The sequence below is a fragment of the Coturnix japonica genome, chromosome 1, assembly GCF_001577835.2.
Source record: "Coturnix japonica isolate 7356 chromosome 1, Coturnix japonica 2.1, whole genome shotgun sequence".
NCBI classification, from domain to species: domain Eukaryota; kingdom Metazoa; phylum Chordata; class Aves; order Galliformes; family Phasianidae; genus Coturnix; species Coturnix japonica.
The window spans coordinates 46,727,121-46,745,235 of record NC_029516.1 but is presented as its reverse complement, the minus strand read 5'-3'; the positions used below and the strand labels follow the sequence as shown (position 1 = coordinate 46,745,235).

At 53.4% G+C, this 18,115-nt stretch overlaps 2 protein-coding genes across 3 annotated transcripts; one reads left to right on the top strand and one right to left on the bottom strand.

The window, feature by feature from the left end:
- Nucleotides 1-524: 524 nt before the first annotated feature.
- Nucleotides 525-6,633, top strand: CDC42EP1 (CDC42 effector protein 1). The gene is made up of 3 exons (XM_015862614.2): nt 525-837; nt 3,024-3,843; nt 4,476-6,633. The coding sequence occupies exons 2-3, from the start codon at nt 3,405-3,407 to the stop codon at nt 5,273-5,275; spliced, it is 1,239 nt and encodes a 412-aa protein (XP_015718100.1). The 5' UTR covers nt 525-837; nt 3,024-3,404; the 3' UTR covers nt 5,276-6,633.
- A 1,419-nt stretch (nt 6,634-8,052) lies between these two features.
- Nucleotides 8,053-10,245, bottom strand: LGALS2 (galectin 2). 2 transcript variants are annotated; one of them, XM_015862627.1, is made up of 4 exons: nt 10,140-10,245; nt 9,618-9,700; nt 9,279-9,438; nt 8,053-8,268 (listed from the first exon to the last, which is right to left on the bottom strand). In XM_015862627.1, exons 1-4 carry the CDS (start codon nt 10,143-10,145, stop codon nt 8,122-8,124), a joined length of 396 nt encoding a protein of 131 aa, XP_015718113.1. In that variant the 5' UTR covers nt 10,146-10,245; the 3' UTR covers nt 8,053-8,121. The 2 variants fall into 2 exon arrangements, with proteins under 2 accessions (XP_015718113.1, XP_032300795.1); XM_032444904.1 differs by lacking the exon at nt 10,140-10,245 and adding an exon at nt 10,055-10,131 and having other exon boundaries at nt 8,074-8,268.
- Nucleotides 10,246-18,115: the final 7,870 nt, after the last annotated feature.

The following is an 18,115-nucleotide window of genomic DNA, read 5'->3' as shown; positions in this document are numbered from 1 at the left end:
CAACGTAATGCTTGTCCCAACCCCATAACGCTTTTCCTTACCCCATAATACTTGCCCTGACCTCCTAATGCTTATCCTGAGCCCATGATGCCTATACAACCCTAAGGTCAGCCTGCAGGGAGGCTCTTACCCTGCCAGTGCTCACCCCAACACAGCATAGAGGTCTTGGTGTGACCGCACACCCACAGACCTTGGGTCTCTCCCCCCATTTGATTTGGCAGCTCAGATATTGTGGGTGCTGGGGACTTCCCATCCAACATGATCCGGAATGGCCCCATGTTATCACAAGGGCTTTCACACACCTCAAGCAAACACCTTTCCTTTGCCAGCCTTCTCCAAGCAGCTTAGCAGAGACCTGGGCTTTCCCCCCCATCCCCCAGATTAACCCGGGGGGAAGCGGGAGGCAGCCAATGCAGAAGGAAAGGAAATGGCACTGGGGGAAGCAGGGCGGGGAGGGAGGGTTGGGGGGAAGGCAGAGAAGTTCCTGAAGTTTTCTGTCCTGGATAGTTGGAATAAATCTCATTTTCTCCGGTCTCCGTGCTGGGACGAGGATTGGCTCGGTGGTGCCGCAGCCCGCCCCCTCCTTTCCGCGTCCCCTCCCCGCCAGCTTCGTTCCCTCGCTCCCGTGGCACCGGGGCGTCAGGATCCCAAAGAGCCTGGGGAGTTAAGCTTATGGGGACGGGCGTGGGATAAGGGGGGGGGGACACACACTCCCCTTCTCCTTCCCCGCTGGGACACGCTGGTTGCCCTCACAGCCAACTTTGAGGGACGCACGGAGAGCGACTCCCAACTTTTCGGCCGGAGGAGGAGACAAAAAAAAAGTGGCCAAAGAAAGAGGTATTAGTATGATAATTTCGGTATGGATGTGCGGAGAGATTGGGGGGGGGTGTGGGAGGAGAAGGGAAAAGAGGGTTGTAAGGGGGAGGGTGAGGAGCTGGGAGAAGCGGGAGGGGTGGCAAAGAGATGGGGACAGGGAGGATGTGGAAAAAGAAAGGGAGAAGGCAGGAATGCGACGGGAAACGGGGAGGAGAGGAAGGAAGGGAAAGCGGGAGCAAAGAAAGGGAAGCAGGGAAATGAAGGGGACCCGAGGATGGGGGAGAGCAGCGGAGCACCCCTCTGTCATTGCTACTATTCTTAACCCCAAGAAGCTTTAATCTGGGACTTTGAGAGCATGAGAGGGAGTAGGGAGGGGATGGCTGGAAACGTCCCGGAGCGCCTGCTTGCAAAAAAAACCACCCTTGTTATAGGCAGAGATATAAATATACACATAGCAGCAGGCAGCACAGGAGCTGGACTCGAGATCGTTCACCCACTGCTAGGCGCTGCTCCAGGACTGTGGGAGAGCCCCAGCCCACTGCCCCCCTCCTGCCTGCATGGATCCCAAAACCCCGTTTCTTCCAGTTTTCTCCGTCCCAGAACAAAGTGAGCCGCTGCAGGAGCCTCTGCTTCTCCTTCTCCTTTGGGGAGAGGGAGTTTTCAGCACTCGGGAAAGGCTGGGAAAGGCTTCCCGGCCGCCCACAGCCATTTCCACCCTCATCCCCCTTGTTGAGACCACCCCAGACTTCTCCTCTCCCTCTTTGGAGCTTGTCCCCTTGGGGTGTGTGCGAGGAGAGGAGGAGGGGGGGAGGAGGGGGGAAGAGGGCTGCTTTCAGCCGCTCTAGCCAACAAGACATCTGGATTATTTCCCCCCCCCCCCCCCCTTTGCTGGTTTCCGCTCTTCCCAGTGAGCGGAGCAGCTCCGGCCATTCCTGGCGGGTGGAAAACCAGTGGAAACCAGCCGAGCTCAGAGGGGACACAAGGCAAGAGGAAGAGGAGGATCCCGGCCATGGAAGCGAGGGGGCTTCCCACAGCAGGGAGCTGGGGAGGGGGAGGTGGACAGACAGTTAGGCAGCCAGTCAGCTGGACAGGGCTCCCATTGCCCAGTGGAGGAAAGGAGAGCGCTGCTCAGCCTTTGCCCTGGGAATCATGAGTTCCTGCAATGCAATGTAGTGGAGAGCCAAGGGTCCCCTCTGGGTGTCTGCAGAGCTGGGAGAGGTGTTATTCCTCTGCTCCCAGCTCCTTGTGCCAGAGAAATGTCCCTCCCCACCATCCTCTCTCTTCAAACCTGCCATGTGTCCCCTACTCTCGAGGCCTCGCACAGCCACAAGAGCCGAGGGGCTGGGGGTAGGCAGGAAGCAATGCTGCCACGGTCCTGGTGTCCTCACCAGTGCCACCAAAGGAGGCAGCCAATGGTGGCAGCCTCCACGGTGGGAGGTGTGTTTTCCTTTCCCAGGCATTAACCCCTGGCAGATAAGAGGGGCCCTGGGTGAGCAAACAAGGCAAAGGGAAAACACATGTGCTGCCAGGAGAGCAGCCCAGTGCCCAGGGCTCACTGGCACTTGCTCCAAGGTGACCTGGGGACACAGCCAGAAGGCAGAGGGCATTGCAGGTGGAGACTGATGGAGACGTGCAACAAGGGGGTCTGGGCAAGTGGGGGCTGAGCTGTGTGGGGCTTCTGCATCTGCCCTTGGCATCCTGACCACCACATATTGCTGGGGCCATGCAGATCCCAGCACTGATGTCCTGTTCCCCCAGAGGCCACACAGCCCTGCGGTCATTGCCCCAGCACTGCAGCTTCCAGCACTGCCTGCCTCCCCCTGTTCTCAGCTGCTCCATTCTGCATTCATGCCCCAGCAGAGCACCTGGCGATCCAGCCAAGGGAGGACAAACAAACCAATACACAAATATTGCATTTTTCCCTCTCTGCTCCTCCTCCTCCTCCCTGAGAACTGTGCCGTACCTCAGGCCTCACCCTTTCCTGAAGGGTTTGTCTTAGTAGCGAAAAGCAGGGAGAGGTTTCTCACCCCTGTGGGGCAGGGCATGGGGAAGAAATCCTCAGCCAGGATTGCAGCGGGCAGAGGGAAGGGCACATTCTTGGGGACGCTTCCCCACAGCCATTCAGCCCCACTGCTCCCAGGGGGAAACCCAGTGAGTCTGTGAGAATCCTCTCCAAGGGCTTCACCTTCCTTCTTTTCTTCTTTAAGGAATCAAGGAGCTCTACCTGCCACGCTGCAGCTCCCAGCACCCAACTCTGCACCAGCTTCCAACATCAGATCAGCTTCCAGCAGCATCTGGGGTGACCACAGACCCTCTTGGGGACACGTGCTTGCCACCACCATCACTGTCACCGGGTGAGAAAGTTCCCTGAAGGGATTCATCCCTGCCAAGGCTACAAGACATCCCCACGCTGGGTGACTCCATGAGCGTAACGTAGGGCAGGGACACGGATGCAGGCAGCATTGCCACCAGCTCAAAGCCAAGGCAAGGCGAGTCGCTCCCCCTGGTGATGGGGATGTGACGGGCCATCCCGTTGCTGGAAACTGGCCTTTGATTCTTTGGAAGGCGAGGAAACAAGGAGGATCAAGATGAGCCTGGGGAAGCTGCCAGTGCTCAGCTGGGTGTCGGGCTCCCATGGCAAGCGGCGGCTGAAGTCGGAGCTGACGCCGGACATGATCAGCCCACCACTGGGGGACTTTCGGCACACCATGCACGTGGGGCGTGGCGGTGATGTCTTTGGGGACACCTCCTTCCTCAGCAACCATGGTGGGGCTGAGCCAGCCAAGGCCAATAACTTCTTTGCCCGCACGCTGCGGCACGTCCGACGGACACCGCAGAGGAGACGGGGCAGCGGGAGCAGCCAGGCAGGGGCATCACCTGAACCCCCGGCCATTTCACCCATCATCAAGAATGCTGTGTCGCTGCCACAGCTCAACGAGGCAGCGTATGACAGCGACAGTGGTTTGACCAGCAAGTTCTCCTTCAAGAGTGCCTCAAACAGACTCTCCAAAGCACACCAGACCTACGGTGAGTGCAGCATTGGGGTGGTGGCTAGGCCCCAGCTGCCCTTATGTCCCACTGTGGCAATGCTCATGCCACGGCACAGCCATCTCCACCTCCATACTGAAGCCCCCAGCAGCCCCCAGCTGTCCCAATCCCTCCATCTCTATCTGTCCCTCGAGGGTCTTCATCCCTCCCTTTCCTGCTGTTCATCCCACTGGCCAGCATTCAGAAAGGCCCCATTTGGAAGGGCTGTGGATGGGTGGATGGGACAGCCAGGGGCTGTGACTCAGCTTTTCTCCAGGGGCTGAGGCAGAAGGTTTCAGGAGGGTCTGGGTGCCTGTGGCAACCAAGGGACATGGCTGGGCTCAGAGGGAAAGGCAAGCTGAGGCAATGCTGCCATCTCCTGGTCCCACCCACCCGGCTCCATTCCCATCAGCCTTTTACCGTGCCTGCTGCCCACCAGAAGACCACAGCTCTGGGCTTTGGAGATAGCACCCTGGGCTGCACTAGTGTGATGTCACTGGGCCCTGTAAGGGAGGTAACCTGGCCGGTGCCACCAACCTGTGCTGGCATCAGCATCCTTTGTCCCGTGGCCATGTAGGCTTTGTTCCACCATAGCACTCTGGCTGTGCTCATCAACCGACACTTCTTTGCAGGGCTGGAGTCTGGATTTTGCACCATCCCTCGTGTCCCTCGCCTGGAAAAGGCCCAGGAGAGCACCTTCCCTGGGGAAGAAGAGCTGGAACGCTCAGACTCCCTGCTCTCCTTCCGCCTGGACCTGGGGCCCTCTCTCATGAGCGAGCTCCTCCAGGTGATGAGCTTCTCTGAAACCAATGGGAACGAGGTAGCAGAGGATGGCCGAGACCCACCTGGCAGCTGTGTGCTTCCACATGGTGAGGGGACCAAGGACGGAGTCCCTCCAGGACCAAACACATCCCATGGAGAGCTGAAGGCAAAACCCAGCTTCTGGGACAACGCTGGGCAAGCCAACTCACTTCTGGGATTGTCCATCCGTGCCAATGGAGAGGCACGTGCCATTGAGCAGCGCAAGGAGGACCCAGCACGAGCCTCAGGGCTGGGGGCAGTGCCCGGAGGGACCCTATGGCAGGGGCACTGGAACGACTGCTCCATTGAGGCAGGGGAGTTCGAGCGGGCAGCCCAGGTCCTGGCTCGCCATTATGGGGGGACAAGCACCCCACGCAGCTCAGAGAAGGGCGAGGGTGCTCGGCAAGGCTGGACACGGGCTGCCTGGGAGAGCCCCAGCAGCAACTCATGGCGGCCACAAGTGTCAGCAGCCAGACAGTCTCCAGAGGACACCTGGGACCAAGGAGAGGAGGAGGATGAGGAAGACGAGCTCCCCAGCCTGCAAGAGGGGCACGTTGGCACCCGGGGGGGGCGCAGCAATTCCTTTGAGTATGCCGACGAGGAGGAGGAAGACGATGAAGTCAAGGTGTGAGTGGCCATCCCACCATCGTGGCCCCACTCCCAAAGACATTAGTGCTGCGGTCATCACACTCCTCGTTACCCCCCACCTCTGGTGACAGACCCAGCAGGCAACTTCCTGGCCTTCACCATAGGGCAGTGGAGTATAAGGTGGGCAGAAGGGGGCCCCATCTCCTGCAGGACCCCCAGGTCTGGCAGGGTGCTGCAGGGATGGGTGAGGGCCGTGCACTGCAGTGTGCCATGCTACAGCCCTTCCCCTTCCCCATTAGGTGCCAAAAGGACATTCCCGTGTGCCAAAGAAACCCTTGAGCCCCTTCCCACCCCAGCCCACATCCCCCCACAAGCAAACAGCTTGCTCAGGAAAGGAAGCAACAGTGACAGACAGGAATCAGAGAGAGAGCTCACAGACACTGAGCTTGATCCCTGATACAAAGCCCTGCCCCGAGAAGGCAGTGGTGGCCATGGAGGTGGCAGTGGCTGCACCAGGCACCCAGCCAGCATTCCTCTCGGGGGACCTTCCCCTCACCTTATGCTGCTGGACATCACTGAGGAAGTCTCTTTGTCCAACCCTCGCAGCAAGGAGGGGGAGAAACGTTGTGGTTTGCCAGAGGTGAGACTGTCTGGCTTCCAAATACTGCCTTAAAAACTCCCTTTCCCTTCAACCCACCTCACAACAAGGAGACTCCCTCTCTGCAGCCATTATTCCCCACCCTCATCCCTCTACCCACCCCCCCCTCACACACACACACACACCCCTCTTTGCAGAGTGCCTTGTCTCAAGGACATGCATGGAGGATGCTCAGTGCTGTTCTCTGAGCATCCCCGGGTGATGGAGCCACCCTAGGACAAGCGGCCTCCATGCCACCCAGCACAGAAGCGCCTTTGTGCCGTGGTGTGGAGCCGAGATGTTTGGGGGCTGAGGTCACCAGAGGGACCCTCACAGCACCCTCCTTGTTCTCTGGAACAGACGGGGGTGTGCAGTGGGGGGAGATGCCATTGGGTTGCGCTCCTACGTGGCTCACCCACTGCCCAGTCCTTTAGCAGAATAAAGAGGCTCCAGCATGCACGTGCTGTATGTGGGAGCCAGGCAGTCATTGCAGGCAGGTTAAGGGCAAGCCCTCCTCCCTCAGCACCCCCAGAGCAGTGCCAGCACGTTCCCAGTTCCAACCACCAGCACTCAGCAGGGCCATGCAGGGTCAGCATCCAGCCTGTGCCAGGGAGACGGCTCTCGGGATGAGCTCCCTGTTCTCTGCTTCTTGGACTGTGGTACAGGCTCCAGACCAAAGACCCACATCTGTGGAACAGCCTTTCTGCCTCCACTCTGTATCCCTGCACTTATGATTGTCCTTATTAAAGCAGTTTTGATACTAACTTCTCTGGTGCATTCCTCCCTCAGTTGTAGTGACCTTGGCATCTTCCCTTGCCACTTTGGTCCCAGCCACTCTGATCCCAGCACCTCTCCTCCTATGGAGAAGGCTGCAGTGAGGGAGCTTATAAGCAGGAGGTGGACTGATTCTACACAGTGTGATAGTGATAGGACAAGGGTGAATGCTTTTAAACTAAAATAGGGAAGATATAGAACTGATGTTAGGAGGAAAACTCATCTCAAAACCACTCAAAAAAAGAGTGGTGAGGTGCTGGCACAGAACGTTCAGAGAAACTGTGGGTTCTCCATCCCTGAAGGTTCACGGCCAGGTTGAATGGGGTCCTGGGCAGCCTGAGCTGATAGGTGTCATCCCCGCCTATGGCAGTGGGGAGGAACTGGATGATCTTTAAGGCCCCTTCCAACTCAAGCCATTCTGTGATTCCATGATTCATCCAAAGCTTTCTGTTTAACATAAACATCGCTTACACATTGACCAGTGAGGGCAAGGAGGTGATGCTTTTCCTCACATTCAGCCTCCTCCTGCCCTTCCTCCCAGCGCTGTTAGAGGCACTGCAATCTCTCTGCTTCCTCATTTTCTGCATATTTCATTCTCCCTCCCCAGGGACACTGGGAACAGGACTGACCCAGCACACTCCAGGCCTGCCTGCAACTGGCATGATACTTCTTAATTAGATCAGCAGCATCAGATAATCAAGCGCTAATAGCCTGAGGTCCCATGTGAGAGACACAGGTGGGAGCTGCCTAACCCACCTAAAAACTCTCCTCCTTCCCTACCACTCTCCCCTGCCTCACTTTCCCTCCAAAAAGGCAATGTTGGAGTAATGGGTAACTCATCTGGAATGCACCAGCAAATAAGTGAGGTGAGATAAGGGGAAAAGCCAGAGACAACCCCTTATCACTGCAGGAATGCCAGTATTGGGGCACGCCTGTGTTCCCATCCCCACATAGCCTGGCATTATACCAGCAGAAGGGCACACAGCCCTTCCATCTATCTATCAAAGCAAGCAGCCAAGAGGAAATGGTGAACAAATGCCCTGAGGTTCCCAAACCTAATGTTTAATTATGCACTTTTGTGGTACCAAATGCCACATTTTTCACATCAGTGCTTTTGTTCCCCTTCCTCCCCCACCCCCTTCCAAAAACGTGGGTGCAAGAAGAAATGGTGCATTGTGACGAGGCTCAACAAGCATTCCCTGAGCAATCATATCCTATCTTCCTTTTTCTCCTTCTCCTGAACCCCACCTCCAGCATGCTTTGCCCTGTGCACTATCTGCTCAATCCCACATCCTGGTCGGAACCAGAAAAGCACCTGACCTTATCTAGGAGCTATTTCCTTTCCTGTTAGTGGACAAAGCTCGGTCTTTGCCAGCATCTCTCACAGAGCCACAGAGCCAGAGACCTCATAGAAGCCAGAGCAGTTGGAGCAAGCAGTCCCAGCTGGGTTTTTATTAGAACTTAGGAAATGGAACTCATCACTCCACCTTGAAGGAGATGACTTTGAATCCTCCATGAATGTTCAAGTAGTTGATCTTGTCATAGCCGTGCCGGTTGGGGAACTCCACTTCATGCCCATCTGGTAGTTTCACCAGGAATTTGTCTCCCAGGAATTCCACGATGATCTGCAAGGAGGGAGGGAAGGGAGGGCAGAAATTGAAGAGGAGAGGTAAGCATCCACTACAAAGGCATAATGCTACACACGAGGGTGAGGCCTGGTCTGTAGGCTGTGCTGGGGAAGCTGCAGGAAATGAGCCATTGATATTGAGGGTCTGAGCTGGCAATCAGACTATGACCTGGGGACAGGATCTCTCCTGGGGCTGTTTCAGCTAATTCTGGTTGTAAACTTGGAACAGATAAACCTAAATGCTGCCTCTGCTGAATATACCACATGGCTTAGATCTGAACAGAGTAGAATGAACCTGATGCTTTATTGCCCTCATTACTACCTGGAAAAAGGAGTGTTAGCCATAAACATGCTCAAACAGACAGAACAGGAACTCATCACTGATCACTGCAAATAAAAGGGACTAATCCCCAAAGCTGTCACCTCTCCACTGCTTCCCCGACATCCAGCCATGATTGAGGAAATAAGACTCCTCTCCACAGCCCTAGGAAGGGGTCTGCACCTAAATACAGCCCTAGTAGCATCCTGGGACATAGGACAGAGTGAGGCAGCATCCCTGGCAGGAGGAGAGGGAGGACAGATTGTCGGTGTGGATCCAAAAGCAGTTAGGATAGAAGAGTATTTGAGGACCAGAGAAGATAGGGCACCACATTGCTCCCAGCCCAAGCGTGGCTAAAAACCTGTGTTTGCACAGGGGGCAATTAGAGAGATAAATAAGGTACAGAGCAGCAAGATCCTGCTTCCTGGAGATCACCTTTGCTTTCACACACATCCCTGGGCTGGAAGCAGTTCTAAAGCCTGAAACAGAGAAGGCTCCCACAAAGTTCCACTGTTGATTTGAAGGAAGAGAGCAAATAATAGCAATTAGAACCAAAAAGCCAGAGGATAAGGGAGCAGTGAAGGGAAAAGGAGGCACTGAGCAGGCAAGTGGGATGATATGGGATACAGGAACCTCCTAACCATGGTATCTCCCACCATCTCACAATCCCGTACCAGCAGAGCCCTCACCTTGACAGTGGAGTCCTTGTGGAAAATGAAATGTTTATCACGATGCTCCCGCTGCCAGCTGTCAGAGCACAAGGAGTTGCAGACAATGACAGACTCATTGAAACGGGGGTTGAAGTGAAGCGCCAGATCTGAGGATTTGTTGCCGAGATTGATAGCAAAGCTGTGGGTGAATAGGAGGAAGGTCAGCTGCATGAGCAGGACAGGGTCTTGGAAGAGCTAAGATCCAACACACAGTCCTGCCCCCAAAGCCTCCATCAGCGGTGAAGATGTTTGACACCTCCTGCTCATGAACTCACCTTCAGTCCCAGTGAGTTGAGGTGGGTTTTTTTTTGTACTTACCTTTCAGCATCCTCAGATATATGGCCTTTGATCTTCATCACACCCCCAACCTTCCAATCCAGGTTGAACATTTCAAACATTCCCTGAGGCAGAGATAAAAAAGGGTCAGTGAATTCCCATCTGCCATTCCTTCCCTGCCACCGCACTGCTTGGAGAAGGTGTCCTAGTCAGTAGAACATCTACTGTTCTCAGTAGAGGTTCCTCTCATGGCCTAAAACCACAGCCTTCTCAATAAGTGGGCTAAGTGGAGGCAGCAGGAGACAAAGAATGAGAAAGAGAGGAGATGATAACAGGCTTGCCCTCAGCACAAGGAAAGATGGAATATGAAAACAGAGGCATGAGAAGGATTCAAGCAGAGTGTTCCAACCACCCCATTCAGTGGACAGCAACACTCATAGCCCAAGAAATGCAAGGAGTGAAAGCTGAGCTCGTCATGCCTTTTCCCACCCCTCATTCAGCCCCGCTGACTGCACGCCAGCCTGACCACCCTGGGCAATAGCAAACAGGACCAGAAGCCCTTACAGACATCTTTGTTGGAGGGCAGTCAGCAGGCAGGGAGACACCAGCAGTTTAGCTCAGAAATGCTTCATATAGATGACCTCACATCCCTTCACTTCCTTGTGGATTATATATTAACCTATTCAGGAGACTTTGAGTCATGCACATACCTAGGGACCAGCCTTCTTGTTCAATTCCCTATGGAGGCACCAGTGCACATGGCCCTTAGTGGTGCTACTCTAGCCAGGTAGGACAAGCAGCTCCCTAGCTTGCCATGGAGGTGTGACCACCGCATTAATTTTTATTCTTGGTGTAACAGCTCAGCCAAAATACAAAAGCTTCCCAGCTCCTTTCTTTCTTGTGGCCCTCAACCCCCCCTCCCAAGCCCCATCCCTGCAGAGAGCAGCTGGGAGGCAGTTCCTGCCCTCCCCAAAGGCTCCTGACGTGACAAGAGATAAAGGCTGATAAGCACTCCTTCCCTGGAGGTACTTCCAATTTATCTGTGACCAGTGGGTCATAAAGCCCAGCAGGATCTGGCAATTTATTTACTGTTGAGGTTGCTGAAGTTGCTGATGAAACTCCCCAGGGCTGAACTTTGGTCTGGCAGGAGCAGGTGCTATGGATGGTTGCATACAGACAGTGGTTTCCAGCATTAGGTCTGTTTGCCATCATGCTGCTGTGCATCCTACACACACACACACGTGTTCACATTGCCTTTATCGAGCCCACTGATCCCCCTGGCAGAGGGTAAGGCTGCCCACAAAGGAGAGCAGCACATGTCCCAGGGATGGGGAAAGCCATTTGTGCAGAGAGTTGTGTGCAGAGCTGCGGATGTGAGAATATACACAGGCAGGGAGACAAGCAGGAAAGAGGAGAGGGGCTGTGAGATTTCCTCGAGATAACATTAACCCCCTTCCTGCAAGAGCTCAGCAGGGGCGTTCACCCCTTTGCCATTTGCCACTGGGAACAATAGTGGGAAACCCGGCAGCAATTCTGCCAGGGCTGGAGACTTCCTTCGTCTGCAACCTCTGCATGGTCAGGAGCCAGCTCTGTGCAGATGGTCTGGCTCATGCACCCCACGTAGGAAGGGTCAGACACCTACAGGGCCACAGGAAGGCTGAAATCCTCCAGTGCAATTGGAGGTTGGTTATTTCCCCCAATGACACCACAAAGCAGAAAGCCTGGGGAAATGGTGATGTGATGGAAACACAAACCCCAAAATGAGAGGAGATCTGGCTACAGGGCGTCTGCAAAGGTGGCAGAGGTGCTGTGTAGTGAGGAGAACATAAGGAATGGGTGTAGAAGCTGGTGGTCACCAGTGCAAGGGACCAAGGAACACTTCACCTCTAAAGAGATCATCCTACAAGTAGAAATACAACCCCCTGACCTGGAGGTCCACCCCACGTCTACTCTGGCTGGAGGGCAGCCGGCCTACACTGGTGTGGGATGGCCACATTCACATCACTGGAGCTGGAAGAAGCCTTGCTATGTTTCTGAAGAGGAAGACAGTCCCAAAAGGCATGGCTTGGAGTTAACACTCCTTCCTGGCCTTCCCTCTAGTCCTGGGGAGGCCTCAGGCCGCCAGCAGCACCAATGGGGGCTCAGAGCCCTCTGACAGCAGCACCTATTGCCACCACCATTACCACCACGCTATATGCCAGAACCAACACTTCCCTCCTCAGTGGGCTGCCAGGATCTGCACCCGAGGCACCAAGGAGTCTGTGCTGCAGACCAGGATCGGCACCCGTTCAAGGCAAAGAGGAGCTGGAGAGAGCACGCATTCCTTTCCCGGAGCAGCAGCTGCTCACTCTGCTATTATTTCCTACTGCTTCATATAATTTGTACTCCACAGCAAGCTATTGTCCCTTTCCACTGGCTATTTATTTCCTTGAATAGCCTCTGGGGAAGGATTTCAGGGAGAGAGTAAGGAAAAAAGAAAAACCCTACACAATAAATATCGAGCAGTGACCTGATTTAAACCATGTTCTCTGACCTCATTCAGGCTCCAGTAACATTTCCTCCCTCTAGACCTCACCGAGGCTCCTTTCTGCCTCAGTTTCCCTCTTTTGATGAAGCCTCCTGCCTTGGAGGTGGATTTCAAGTGGCTAAGCCCAGGATTTCACCTCTATCTCCCTCAGTCACAAAACAAACAAACAAAGGCAGTTTTGAAAGGACCATTCTGCAACAGGGAGGCTTTGGTTTGCCTCTCATCAGATAATGCCACAACCTTCACCCAACCTATCCCTAAGCTCTGTCAGCCAGCCAGCTTCCTAACGGAGGACAAAACGTACTTACCTCACCAAGCACTGAGGTAAGTAAAAGACTGGATAAGCAGGTCTGTGGATCTGGTGGGTGTGTACAGGATTGCCCAGGAGATGCAGAAGCCAAAGCACATGATGAGCACAAGTAGTGCCTGTGAGCACTAACCTGCTTCCTAACTGGATGGGTCCTCTACAGAAGGACTCAAATCCTACACATTTAGATCCACTACAACGGGAAAGAACAAAGGACTGGAAGACAAGGTGTAAAGCCCTGCCACTCTGCAAGTACCAGCTCCCTGGGTGTGCATCATCTCCCCTCTGGGCAGTATGAAAGTAGCATCCACACTCTGAACCTGGAAATGTGGGATTAGAGAACACCAACATTTGGTAGAGCTCTATCAGCATCACCTTTCAGCTGTACAGTGCAATTTTTCTTCCTAACGTTCTGGGAAATGCAGAGGAGGAGGGACGTAGCTAAGAGACAATTCTAATATAGGAGGGAAAAGGGGGACCAGCACCAAAACAGTGGAGCAGATTAAGAGCAGAGGGAAGGGCTGTAGCCTCACCCTCCATCTCTTTCCCTGTTGTGTCAGAAAGGTGCCACACTGACCGACATCTCTCATCTCCATGGGGAGTTCAAATGTGCTCTGATGGATGGTTTCCATCCCCAGGGCCAAGTTACGGCCTTCTGCCTTTCAAGGGAACATCCCCCTTAGGAAGCAATGAAGTGTGTGGCAGCATTTTTGTGGGGTATTAGTCGTGGAAGGGAAGAGGAGGGAAGAGGTATGCATGGAAGCTGGCTCAAAACACCAGACATCAACCCAAGCAACCAGATGAGTCATGTGCTATGGGTCCTCAGCTTGCCCGAGGGACAGAAGAACTGGCAGAATGTATGGAAAAGAGGTCAGGGGACTGATTACTTGCCACCCAGTTCCATTTCCAGCCTTCATTTCTCTAATTCTTTCCCTCATGGGGCATGTCAGGAATGTTGGTTGTGGGAAAGGCTTTCAAAAGCACGCCTGGAGATAAAAATGCATTTGTGTTAAAAACTTGCCTCCATAATGGCAAACGAGAAGACGCGTATAAGGCTCATGGCTTTATTCACTCTCATATTTCTTAGGATCTCCCTGCTTTGCTGGATGTGATATTAGCTAAACCAGTAAAGTCTCTTCCACAGACCTTTCTACAGAGAATCAGCTTCGTGAGGTCTTCTGCTCCTTATGCCAAAAGAATATGATCCCCAGGCTCCTCATCTTGCACATAGGAAAACAGAGGCATGGACACACAAGCTTACACCCTGAAGCAGCTCTTCTTGTTTGGATTCTCACTCCCATGGACTGATTTTGTAAGGTTAAAAATCAGCTCTGCAAGCTTGTCCTAGAAGCTGAAAGGAAGCTGGGCTCACCTGGCTAATGCAGCTCAGGTGTTGGAGATGCCGATCTCTCATTGCACTATCTGCTATAAGTAAAGTTACTAAGGCATTGAGTGCCTCTGTAAAAAATTAGCCATTGGGTGGTTCCAATTAAATTCAAAAACCAGAGGCATTCAAAATGAATGGTGTCCTTCCAACAATGGAAACAAGGGGACTTCCAAGACGCCCCAAGCCCAACTTCCCTGAATTCAAGGGGATCGTTTCTCACAGCAGAGACAGCATGAAGCCAGCTGGCTGGAACTTGAACAAGCAGAAGAGAAAAGCAGAATTGCGCCATACACAAAACGTCCATGGAGACCTCCTTCCATCAAGCTCAGAGCAGCCATGCTGGGATCCAGCCCCACACCACAGCCAGGGCGTGCAGTGGGAGGGCAGGCAGAGCCTTCATGCCCATTGCCATAGAACAAGGCTGCTGGTGCTGTGCAGCTCACTCCCATTGCCTTTCTCATGGGTTCCAGAACTGTGCCGAGGCGGGTTGGACAACTCTGAGGATTTGCAGGAATCCTTCAGACAAGCAGAATCTGTCTGAGTCACACGCACGGGGAGCAATGCCAAGGGTGGCTCATCCACTGGAAAAAAAAAAAGAGAGAGAAAGAAATGCTAAGGGAGCAATAGCAAGTTATGAAAAGCCACAAGACTTAACAGCTCATGGGCTGGAAAGAAGGAAAGAAAAAGGTCTCTCTCCTCACTCTTATATGTGCCAGCAGCAAGCCACCTTACCCCACCAGCTCTGAGAGGGTCTGGAAGAGCTTTGGATCCAAGGCTGTGGCTGAGGTCTGCAGAAGAAGGAGCTGTCAAGTCGAAACTATCTGCTACTGCTGCTCTGAAATTAGCTTGAACGCATTCCCTTTGATGGGCCTGCAAAATGAAACAGTAAAAACCAAACCAGATGGAAATGGCAAAGAAAGCTCTAAAAAAAGGGAAGCAAAATCCCAAAATGAGTGACTCAGTGCGGGAAATGGGCTTCTAAAGAGAGAACTGCAAGCATCTAAAGGAGACCTAAGAAAAGCTCAGGCCCACAGAACTGACGCTGCCCTGCTCCTGTCCTCCCTGCTACCAGAGCAAAGGGCACCAGTAACATACAAACAGATGGACATCCAGAGCAAGCCACGTGGAGAAGAAGTGAGATACACTTGAAAGCATTGCAGGAACTCCAGGGAACAGTGCAGAGGCTCCACTCGTGCAGGCACAGGGAGAACTACAGCCACAGCCTTGCTCAGAGCTCCCAAAGGTCTCAAAGAAAGCTCTCAAAGCCAGCAGCTGACCTGCAGGGTCAGGGAGAGCTTGCACAGTACCGCAAGGCGATCAGCAGCAGCTGGAACATCAAATCTCCTTTTTAAGGGCTATACTAGGCATGTCATGCACTTGAGGACATGCTGTTCAGCTGATCGGTCCCATATGGTATGCTGTCCCTTCTCCTGATGCTCCCATGAGCCTTTATTCCCATTTCTGACCCTTCTCACGCAGCCGCCGAGATGGTCAGTAGTTTATAAAAGCCCTTGCCTGGCCACAGAGGATGTTTATTTTGCGCTCTCAGTGGTTGTGCTGCACTGTTTGCTCTCTGTCTCCCTCCCTTCCAGCCCACGGCTCCTTCTGCTGCTGTTATTTTCCCCACCACTGCCAGCAGAGCCAAGCCAGGTACTGGTTGCACATCTCTGTGCTGCTCTGCACCGCTCTGCAGCCTCGAAGCAGACACTGCCCTAACTGTAGTCCAGCTCCTGGACAGAAATCACTTGCTCCCAAGAGCAGGGAAGAGAACTACAAGCAAAATGCTTGGGACACAACTCACACCAGACAAATCTTATCGCATGGAGAACCAAACACACTGCCACTCAGCGTGCAACAAACGGACTTGGCAAGCCAAGAGATTTGATAAGAACAATGCGAGGAATGGTGGCTGCAGCTGCGACATAAGCTCCCACCACCACACAGATAACTTATCTCTGCTGTCAAGATGGGACATGCATCCATGTCTGCTGCACAATAGCAGGGAGAAGCTAGTGGAGACCTGCTTTCTGGTCCTGACCATGCATGCAGCACCGCTTACAACACTGTCCCTGAGGAACATCTCTATTACTCACTCTGTCTCATTAGGAAAGGGGTGTGAATCTTTCCTCAATGGCTCTAATGGAGACACGGCTCCCCAAGGAAGCAGCTCAGGGAGAGCTGGAGAGAGCCCATTGCCCACCAGCAAATGGATGGGAGAGGATCGCTGGAAGGATCGCTAGGTCTCCAAGCCCAAAGATGAGTCCAAAGTCAATGGATGGCCCAAATGCAGGCTGCTGGGCTGCTGTGAACCAGTTGCTTACTAGATTCCCTCCTGTTTTTCAGGGCTTTCAGACTGGATATCAGGGAAAAGTTCTTTACCACAGCGTTGGAACAGGCTCCCCAGGACAGTGGTCGTGGCCTTGAGCTTGCCAGAGCTAAAGAAGCACCTGGACAGGGCTATGTCTGAGACATAAGGTCTGATTTTTGACTGGTCCTGTGTTGAACCTGGAATTAGACTTAATGATCCCTATGGGTCCTTTCCAGCTCAGAGTATTCCATCGTTCTATGATCACTGCTTCTCCCACCCCACAAGCCAGGAGGTCAAACATGGCCAGCAACCCACAGCATGGGGCTTGGGACACTGAGTCACGCTGCATGCTCAGCCCTGCCCAGCAGACAGAACCTTTCCCAGTTTCAGCCTAGCACACGCTCACACCCTACCCACTCATCTTCAACCTGTTTTGTGACATTTTCCCTCTTCAGAGAGGAAAAGTGGAAATGGGAGAAGGATTAGCACATAAACAAAGGCTCCAGCTGCCTCCAGCAGCTGCTGCAGGGGACTGCACTTCAAAAGTGAGATCCAGGCTTACAGGACTGAGCTGTTTTGCTCCTGGCACTGAGAGTGAGGAGCAGGGCACAGCTCTCAACCACAGAGTTAAACACCCGGTGACACTGTGAGTCTATTGGGAACAGCACCCAGCCCACATTGTCCCTAAGTTGTCCACAGGAACGAAATCTGCCACACCAAGCCAGAGCGCACAAAAGGCTGGGATGACCCTTGAGAAATACACACACAACTCTATCCCTCCACCTGGGTTTCAGTTCCCTTTTTATTCCTAGCCTCATGCCTGCTGTGCCCTGGCACTGGATCCACAGCAAGCAGAGAAGGATGAATGGCCAGGCTGGAGACAGAGCCACCGCTCCTGCCATTTCGCAGTCCAGATTTGAGCCAGCACTAAAGTTTCCAGGGGAACATGAGGCAGCTGCAGCCAAACCAGGACTGTTGCCAACGTGGGATTTTCAATCCCAGGCCAAAAAGTGTCTGTTCAGCTCACCCAGCTTCCAAGCACAAGCCAAGAGCACGAGCACACAGCACCGGGGCTCCCTGCAGTGGGAATGCCTCCTCCCTGTGCTGCACTGGGAGAAGAGACTGCACAAGGCTGCATCTCTGCGCTCCCCAGGCTGCTGCAGAACTACACATCCCCAGTAAATGCTTTGCTAAGTCACACACTTCGTCGTCACCGCAATGCAGGGATGTGTTTGTCAGACGGGCTCAGGGATTTGCTGCATCTGGGCTCCCCAATCCACTCCCGGATTCTTCGTATCATGTCGTGGGTCTCTACTCAAACCATGCCTGGCTGCCTGTGAAAAATGCCTTAGCAATAGGATTTTTCTCCTTCTCCCTCCTGCTGTTCTTTAAAGCCAAACTGTCCCTCTGCAAAATCCAGGCTCTGGATGCATTTCTTTCCAACACTTGTGTTTTGTAACTACATCTCTTCAAACCACTCCAGATAAGACAGCAAGTCGGGGCTGGAGTGAGAACAGGTGAAACTGCTCACCTCTTTGAGTGCCTCTCTCAACACTTCAATCCCAAGTGCACCTTATCAGTAAAGCATCTTTTCCAGTTAGAAGCTGCACAGAGAATGACTTCATCAATGCTCCCCCTGGTGGTCCTTACAGCCTTCCAGGCTCTTCTCACTCTGACTTGGCAGATCTTCCTCTCCCTGTGTTGATTTTGGCTTACCCAGATGCATAATACATCAGCCCCCGGGCCACAGCCAGGAGTTCAGCTTCTATCCCTACTCCTAACAGCAGCAGGAGTTTACCTTCTGCTACCCCGACGCTAACAACACAGGCAGCAAATATGGGTATGCATTTCCTTGAGTCTCACTCCAAGCAGAGATCTTCCAACCAAGTTTTCTATTCTGTTCCCCAGCATTCTACTTCCTCATTCTCCTCCTGCAGTTGTCTTTGATCACTGGAGACAGGCCTTCCTGCAGCAAGAAGGGAAACGCTGAAAGAAATGAAAGGGAATGATC